Here is an 8,762-nt window from a genome sequence, read left to right as displayed (position 1 = left end):
ACACCTTTACCCTAAAAAAATTATTCATTACCACACAAATTGAACTAGGTGTCTGTTTTTTCTGGTGCTAAATCTGGCAACTCTAGTTCTGGGAAGAGTTGAATGGGCAGTGTTCCCTTCCCTTGCTAACTGATTCCAGCAGCCCTGCCTGCCTTCACAGAGCCTAAGGCAGGCAAAGTCCAGAAATGTTTTTCCTTTTATTTCAGAGGAAAGGAAATAAAGCCAGACACTTCCCCCACCCCACTCCCTTAGCGCCTGCCTCACCCAGAACATGGAGTGAAGGAGGGACAGGGCCCAGTCTCCCATAAAGCCTGCCCTTCCCCCAATCCTCCCTTCCCTCAAAGTGGCAAGGTTAGAAAAAATTTAACTATGTTGTTCCTCCCCGACACTGGACAGAGGCCCTACTGCAGCCAAGAAGGAAGGGGAGGGGGCAGATGAGTGGAAAGGACTTCCCTCTCACTACACAGAAGCCCCCATCCCAGGCAGAGAAGCTGCCCTGGCTGGCTGTGGGGAGGGGTGGAGGTAGGTTACGGGGCAGGGAGCAGAGAAGAGCCCTGAAAACCTTTTCCCTTTAACCTGACATATTTATATATTTACAGTTATAAGGGAGGGGAGGAAGTTGGGGGTGACATTAGTTCTTCCAAGGCAAGGAACGAAAGCCAAATAGCACCCCCATCTTGGTCACACATTTTCCTACCTCCTAGCTCCTAAAACGTTCAGTGGGAACAGGGAAAACAGGAGGTTTGGGGTGGAGAGAGGGAATGTCTGAGGGTCGTGAGCCCACAGCTCACTCCAAGAGAAGGTGAGGCAGCAGAGGAGTGGCAGGCAGGTCCTGCCAAGGAAAGGGCCACTCGTGCCCCGCATCTCCACCAGCTCCCCGCATCTCCATGCGGCCCGGACAGGGGCTAGGCCAGACCCATCTCCTCCAGCACACTGCGCGGCGACTCATCCTCCTAAAGCAGAGAGACAGGGTGATGCAGAGACACCAGGAGAGGCAGGCAGGGAATGAGGGAGGGGAAGGTGGGCAAGATGACAGCAGTCACGAGGACAGTCAGAGTAGGGGAGGCACAGAGAGACAGGGGTGGCGGGGGAGAGAAGCCAATGTGAGCCTGAGGTTGGAGCAGCTGGGGACCCTTCAGGGGAGCTCCCCAGCCTCCCCGGACCACCCTCCAGAGCCAACTGTGGCAAAGAGGGGGGTCCAGGTTGAGTCCACCACCACCCAGAGAACCCAAAGCCCAAGGAGCTTGATGAGCAGGGGGCTCAGCCTCTGTCCCTGAGGGGGAGGGAGTGAAGCTGAGACCAGCGGCTGGGACACCTGCTTTCCGAGGGTTGGCGGTGCTTTTCTCAGAGTAGGGGGAGGGAGTAAGAGGTTGGCATCAGGTCCCTGGGGGAAGGTGAACCCAACTGCAGACAGATGAGTCATTAGGGTCTCAGCACAGCACCAGGAACAAGAGTGAGTGAGAGTGTGTGAGTGTGTGTGTGTGTGTGTGTGTGTGTGAAGGGGAAGCTGGACCAGCGAGGTGGCAAGTTCAATCCTGCCCTTTCTCCCACTGCAGAGACGAGTCCCCCCATCTCTCCCCCTCCTCAGAGCCAGCTCAGGCCGGCTTGCTCGTCACTGCAGATTCCGGTGACTCATCTTCCTGCACCAAGTCTCAGCAGTGGCACAGCAGAGAGGGGGCAGGCAGTAACGGGGTGAGGGTAGGGGCGCCAGATAGCAGGGAGAACCAACAGTCAGGCGCCTCTACCCCAACCCCCAAATCCCCACAGCCTTTTGCTTCTGAGAAGCAGAGGCTTTTGAGTATGTGTGTGTAAAAAAGAAAAAAAGAAGGGAAGACACCAGGGAAGAAAAGAATTATCAGGTGCCCCTTGTCCAATTCTCTGAGCAACCCTAGGTGCCAAGAGAAGCGTGTGTCAAGGCAGATGCGGCTGGGAGAAGACACCCTGGGTCTTGGGAGAAGGAGGGGAGAATTGGCACAGGCAGCTGTCTGCCACCCCCACCTCCCACCACGAGCAGCTAGGGCCTGAGGACAAGCTGGCCAACTGGGCACCGTGGGGGCCAGACACCACAGGGAGGGGGCCCCCTCAGCGGTGGGAAGGGGGCAGCTGGGGCCGGCAGGCAAGGTGTCCAGGGAAGGGAGGGCACCCTGCGCCTGGGTACTCTTCCTTCTCCTCCTCCTCCTCCTCCTCCTCACCGTCCTGGGCCCGTACCTCCTGCAGCAGGTCTGCCTGCTCGATGGCCTTCAGCACACTCTTCTTGGAAGTGTCCTGGACATCACCCCCCATCAAAAACTCATCCAGGATGAAGTAGGCCTTCTCGAAGTTGAAGATGATGTCCAGCTCGCACACCTAAGATGAGGGGGAGAAGGTAGAGTTGAGTGTCGAGGTGCATGCCCACCCCATCTGCACCCCAGCCGCCTCTTTTCTCACCATAGCAACACGGTCTTCTTCACGACCACTACCTCTCACCTCAAGCTCTTGCCCCAGGTCTATGTCCTCCCAACCCCTACGCCTTAACACTTGGTTCAGCTTTTCCTTCTCCTTCTCTGTGATCATGAAATATCAGTTGCCCTAATCCACCCTCAACTGTGGTTCCTGTTGTCTTCACCCCCAAAATCTGTGACACTGTTCCCACCAGTGGCTGGGCTAGCCTCCCTCCCTAGGCACTGTGGGGCAGAGAAGGAGGAGATTTGGGATCATGAGGTAAAAGACTTGAGTTCCAAGCTGGGCTCTGCCACTAACTAGCGAGATGTACACGTCATTTAATTTCTCTGAGTCTCAGTTTTCTCATCCGAAAATGGAGATACCAACACCTACTCATAGGACAGAATGAGGAGCGAACAAAAGAACCTAAAAGCACTTTGTAAATTGTTCAGTGGAATATAAATTATGGAATTATTACTAATCCCCAGCTAAGATCTGAGCTGACTGCCAATGCCCAGGCTACACCCCAGATCAGTCAACTCAGAAGCTCTGGGGGTGGGACCCAGCATCGCTATTTTTAAAAAACTCTCCAAAGATTCCAATGCAAAGTCAAGGCCAGGAACCACTGATAAAATCTGAACATGGCCTCTGTCCTTGTGCGGGGAGTCTGAGCTGAGCTCTAGATGGACTGATTAAATGGTAGATTCAGGTCCCCACCCTTCTCCCCTGGGCTGATTAAGGGGCATGGCTAACAGGCTTAAGGCTTAAAGACGGAGATTAATTACTGCTCTCGCTGCTCCAACTTCACCTCTCCCGAGTCTTCCCGGGCAGAGACTGGAAGAGCCCCAGAGTTCGGAAGAAAGAGGGGATCGCTGGCTATGGAAATTGCGGCGAGTGGGGGGACTTACGCTGCCGAAGTATTTGTCCAGGAGCTCCACATATCGGTGGATCAGCTCCAGCGTGATGAGCTCATTGTCTTGGCCCTCGATGGCGCAGCAGAAGTAGAGGCTGGCATATCTGAGGACAGGGGCACATGAGGGACAGCTGGGAGGGCTGCTGGGCCTGCTTCAGGACCCGGGCCTTCTGGGCTCAAATCTCCCATTTCTCCTCATTCCCAACTCAGGGCCTGTGCCCTACTGGACACAGGTGAGGTGGCCCCAGGGCATGCAAATAGTAACTCACTCTGCCTCTCAGGGCCTCTCACAAACACAGGCAAAGACACAGCTCCTTCCCTCTTGCCCTCTGACCTGTTCAGTTTGATTCAGCAAAAACCTGAGCCAACTAATCCGCCTGCTCAGAGAAGGATTTCCTTCTATTCCTTCTATTCCTTTCTATTTAGAAAGGGGGTGTGTGTGTGTTGGGAAAAGTGGCACAGGATCTTGAAGCAAGGGACATGTGCAATGGACAAGATAGGGCCTTTGGGACAGAGGTATGTGTATGAAGTAGGTGTCAGGCTTGAGCAAAACCAGGTGGGAACAAGAGTTTCTTCAAGGCGAGTTTGGAAAGTACAGGAAGCTGGAGTTCACCGCCCTCCAGATGTCCTTAGCTCCCAGCTCTCGTGACCCAAGGGACCGCTTATTACTCAGCCATCTGAACCCACTGCCAGACCCCAATCAAGCAGGATCCAGGCAGGTCTGAAAGTAGGTGGGGAGTCACCTCTTATAGACAACTTTGAGGTCCCTCCACTCCAGGAAGCTGCACATCTTGGGCTTGCGAGCCAGAACAACCTGCATAAGCTCCCGAACCATCTTCTTTCGCTCCTTGTCTGATGTGGCCAGGTACCATTTTTGCAGCCGCAGCTTCCCCTGCCGGCTGAACAGCAGCATGAATCGCATCTGGGGGTGGGGAGGCAGAGCTGAGGGTCAGAGGTTTGGTTCTCTGAGTTTGTTTCCTCCATAAACACACAAGCCCAAACTTATCCCATCTAACTCTTCTCTACTCGAAGCTCCTACTTTCTTCAAAAATCAGCTCTTGCTGTCGACTCTGAGTATTCCCACCAACAGGTGCCTTTCCTTCTGGGGGGTGTCGGAGCTTCTCAGTCTCTCATTTGGGTTTAAATCCTGGCTCTACTAGTTGAGTAATTTGCCTTGGGCAATTACTTTATGTCTCTGTTTCCCGGTCTGGAAGACCGAGATAATAAAAGTACCTACCTTACAAAGTTGTTAGGAGGGATTAGAATTGATATATACAACAGTGCCTGGCACATGGCAAGCACTGTAACACATTAGGTATCATTATTATTATTCGCTGACGCTGCCTTCCAAAGCTAAGTAAAATCCTTCGCATCAGCCCACAGCTGATGTCAGAGCCGTCTGCTTTCTTCCATGCTCCTTCTATATACTATGCTGAAATCGAATATTTTGTGCCTCAAGAAGCTACTTCAATCCTCCACCCATTCCAGCCATACACCCTTGCTGATGTCCCTAACATGGTGCCCTCCAATGCGAGTCCTATGCCCAGGTGTACCCTTCACCTTAGCACGTGGTATTGGGACCCCCAAATTTCACCCTCCTCTCTCCTCAGCCATCCAGGCATTTGGCCACTGATATTTTTCTCTTTTCTTCCTTTTAGGGTGCCTCCTGGTAGGCCCACACTCCCTCTCAGATACCAGAGAACCAATTTCCCTTTCAATTCCTCAGAGAGGACACAGCAATCCAGGGTGGCTCCCCCAGGGAATGTTTGTGGAACAAAGTGCAAGCTGGGTAGAGTGGGGAGGAGGGCAGAGCCCTCACTACCCCGTGCACCCCCAGCTTCCCGGTGCCAGGGGGTCCAGGACTCATCCTGGAGTTATCTCCTTCTCCCTGCAGCTCTCCTCTCCATGGACATGACCAGGGCTGGAATCCCTGGGTGTGTGGAACAGTACTAATCTAGTAAAGATCAGAATTCATGGGTTTTTTGGTGGTGTGGAAGAGGAAGCGCTCCTAGCGTGGTGGGAGAGCAACAGAGGGGCACAAGGGAGCCGTGCGTGTCTAAGATGGGGGCGGGGGGTGGGAAGCGAGCAGGAAGACGGAAGGCCTGGGTTCCGGAAAGAGAATGGGATGGGGGACGGAGAGCTAAGAGCACGGAGCCGGGGACCCAAAGCCCGGGTCCCCGAGAGCAAGACCTCGAGCCCACTTGGCTTTCCCTCCTCACCCCAGCCTCTAGGCGAGCAGGGCGATAACGCGAGGCGGGACGTCCACTCCTCGGACCCGAAAACTATCCCCTCCCACACACCGCTCTCTCCGCAGGCCGCCGCTCCTCTCCGGGCTGCAGGCGGGCAGAGGGTCTTGACGACCCCCGACCCCGCTGCCTCCCTCCGCCAACAGGCCCCCGCGCCCCTATTCCTCTGGCGACTTCCCTGCGGCAGTGGTCGGGACCCCGTGGCTCTCATCCCGCGCGCTCCCCCCGGCTCCGGATGGTCCTGCCGCCCCTAATCCCACCTTTCCGCCCCACAAATGCGCCCCCTCCCGCCCCTTCCCCTCAAAGCCATTTCTAGCTGCTCTTCCCTCCGAGGCCGGCTCGCCCACCAGCCCAGGTAAGAGAGGGCCTCTGCGGACCGGAGGAAGAGAGAGCGGCTCCCACCGAGGGCGGCCCCCAAGGACCCCCGCAGGTGCAGCCCACGCCCCTCGCTTCCCCCTCCCCTCCCCTCGCTCTTCGCACAGCCTACCATCCTGCAGCCTCCGGCTCGGCGCGTCCCTCTTCGGCCACCGTAGGCGCCAGCTCCACTCCCTTTCTTATCCTTTCTCCGGCTTCCCTCCCTCTCACTTGAAGCCCCGCCCCGGCTCCGAGGCCCTTCGCGTTGCGTACTACGCAGGCGCCAAGGCTGCGCGGCGCGCGGGCGGGGCTGGAGGCGGAGAAGCGGAAGCCTTGGCAACCAGGACCTTGACTTCAGCTTTGAGAAGCTCTGTCGTTATGGTAACAAGGCTGCCTTGAGGGCTGGTTGGAAGATGGGGGGAGGAAGACAATGAGGTCCTCGAGCTTTGGAACCTTGGGGGAAAAAGGCGGGAAAAGGGGTGAGAGGTGGATGGGACGACCGACGAAGTTTGCGAGGAGCAGAGAGGACTAACGGAAGGGGTGTGGGCAATTGAGAGCTAGCTGAGTGGGAATCGGATGTAGGGGAGGAGGAATGATGAGAAAGACCAAGACAAAGGAGGGGGGCAGATATGAGAAAAGTATGGAGCTCAAAATAGATATCTACTGAGAACCTGCTAGATGCAACACTCTTAAAGGAAGAGAAATGCGTAGGAAATGAGGGAGATGAGAAATAAAAGAGAAAAGGAGGGGCTGATATAAAAGTGATGTAAGGAGGAGGAGGAGAAGCGTGAATTAAAGCAAAAGGGGAAGAAATAAAGAAAATCTTAGAAGGTTGCATGGGTCAAAACTAAAAAGGGACAGATGTAACCCAGACACAAGTGTAAAGATGAGGAGGATGTAAATCGTAATACGAGATTTTTGGCTAAGGATGTGCGTGTGTGAGTCTGTACGTCCGTGTGTGTGTCCATGTAGTAAAATGAAGGGGTTTGCATATAAGGATGAGAAAATCTCAAATTTTGTCATGCTGAAAACGTAATGGCTATTTCTAGATAATTGTTGGTAACTAATGATGCTATTGTTTTTGAGTCTCAGTGGAAGCAATTGCTGGTAAGGCCTTACCTGTCTCTAGTTGCTCTAGTTGCAAGAGGGTGGGTCTAATTAACCTGGGATGCAATCTGGTCTCTCCCCCTTACTTGATGTTTAGCCTCAGGTGGGTCATTTAACCCTCCATTTCCTCATTTTAAAAATGAGAGTAGCAATACCGACCTTGCAAGCTTGTTCTGAGGATGTATAGAAAATACCTGGCATGCTGTAAACACTTGACAATAGTAGCGATTATCATTATTTCCGTTTCCCAACTTCTCTCCTCTACTACTTTCTCTTCTTACTTTTTTTTTCCTTTGGTGAGGAAGATTGGCCCTGAGCCAACATCTATGCCGATCTTCCTCTATTTTGTATGTGGACGCCACCACAGCATGGCATGATGAGCAGTGCATAGGTCCACTGGGGATCCGAACCCAAGAACCCTGGGCCACCGAAGCAGAGCATGCGAACTTAACCACTACACCACCAGGCCGGCCCCTTGGTGTTATTTTTAAGGTCAAGAATAATATCAATAAAACAAGTTGTTAGAGTTAGAAAGCGTAAATCATTACAGAATGAAAAGAAGGAATGGAAGTGTGTAAGAAGGACGAAGACAAAACAAATGAAAAGAAATGTGCTCCTGGGGAGAGGAGAAGGTTGTAAATAAGGAAGTAATAAGCGATGAGGTAAATATGTAAAGCAGAGAGCTAGGCAACAGCCCAAGAGAGTTTGGAAGCTCAAGATGTAAATTGCTACACTCCTTGGAAAGCTGACACTTTCTAGAATTCCTTATCTCAATGTGGTATGCCTAGCTGCAGAAAAGATAGGATTCATGAGAGAATTGTTAGAAGTCTGGGTTTTGTTCATGTAGAATCATAGATTTCAAGTGGTTTAAAGTAGTTAGAAGACAGTGGACTGGGTTTCTTCATTGTTAGTGAGCGACGAATTTAGAGAATCTCTGAGTTAGTGGACCCAACGTGGCTTGTGTCTGCAGATGAGTTCAGATTTGATGAAGTGGGCAGTTGGGGGTTGTTATGGTCATCTGAGCTGGGGAATAACTTGATGAAAACAGTTTTAAGAAGATTAATCTCATAGTAATATGAGGGACAATTCGAAAGGACAGATGGAAAACCGGAAGATCATTTAGGAGGCAGTTGTGGGAATCCGGGAACAAAGAGGAAATGGAGAGGGACAAATTGGAGAGATACCTGTAATGGACCAATCCGCAGAAGTGGATATCTCATCTAAGTGGAGAAGAAGAAAGAAGATCAAAGATGAGCCTGGAGGGTTAGTGGCACCATATGTATAAATGGAAAAATGGAAGAGGCGAGATTCTCCTTCATAGGTGCGGATGGTGTTTGTATTGTCGCCGTACAAACCGTGCTGACACCTCGCCGAGCCTTCCCTCTTCTGGTGGTAGAGTTGGTTCCTGTGGTGGTTGGAGGGGTGGCCCAGATGGCCTCGAGCCTTTCATCTATATGAGCATATGGTCTGTATTTCTCCCTCTTGTGATGTTCTCTGCAGCCACTTTTTGCACATTCTTTAGGTAGTCCGTAGTTCCTTGATGATCTTGTTTCAGTCATCTCTGGGTTTTTTTTTTTTTTTTGACTTCTTTTTTTCACTGAGCAATTAGGACCATATCATATGCTGTTCCTAACAGTCCTGACAATTAGAATACTTTCCGTGGTAGATATTTGCCATTATTTTTCACTTCCCAGGCTCCAACCCCCCTTCCTAGGGCTTGG

At 52.4% G+C, this 8,762-nt stretch overlaps 1 protein-coding gene across 2 annotated transcripts; it reads right to left on the bottom strand.

Moving 5' to 3' along the window:
- Positions 1–178: 178 nt before the first annotated feature.
- Positions 179–6,177, bottom strand: AP1S1 (adaptor related protein complex 1 subunit sigma 1). Of its 2 annotated transcripts, none has more exons than XM_004442157.3 (5): positions 6,068–6,177; positions 4,078–4,256; positions 3,330–3,438; positions 2,209–2,346; positions 179–953 (listed from the first exon to the last, which is right to left on the bottom strand). In XM_004442157.3, exons 1-5 carry the CDS (start codon positions 6,068–6,070, stop codon positions 906–908), a joined length of 477 nt encoding a protein of 158 aa, XP_004442214.1. In that variant the 5' UTR covers positions 6,071–6,177; the 3' UTR covers positions 179–905. The 2 variants fall into 2 exon arrangements, with proteins under 2 accessions (XP_004442214.1, XP_087273809.1); XM_087417683.1 differs by lacking the exon at positions 6,068–6,177 and adding an exon at positions 5,554–5,685.
- Between the last annotated feature and the right edge of the window lie 2,585 nt (positions 6,178–8,762).

The sequence above is a fragment of the Ceratotherium simum genome, chromosome 26 (assembly GCF_057802395.1).
Source record: "Ceratotherium simum simum isolate JZ-2026a chromosome 26, ASM5780239v1, whole genome shotgun sequence".
NCBI classification, from domain to species: domain Eukaryota; kingdom Metazoa; phylum Chordata; class Mammalia; order Perissodactyla; family Rhinocerotidae; genus Ceratotherium; species Ceratotherium simum.
This window is presented reverse-complemented; position numbering and strand designations above follow the sequence as displayed.

What these genes read in the sequence shown, in the direction of transcription:
- AP1S1 (XM_004442157.3), bottom strand. An exon ending in CTCAAAGTTGTCTATAAGAG is followed by an intron (nt 3,439 to 4,077) that starts GTGACTCCCCAC and finishes CCCTGTCCTCAG; the next exon opens with ATATGCCAGCCTCTACTTCT. An exon ending in TGGACAAATACTTCGGCAGC is followed by an intron (nt 2,347 to 3,329) that starts GTAAGTCCCCCC and finishes CCCTCATCTTAG; the next exon opens with GTGTGCGAGCTGGACATCAT.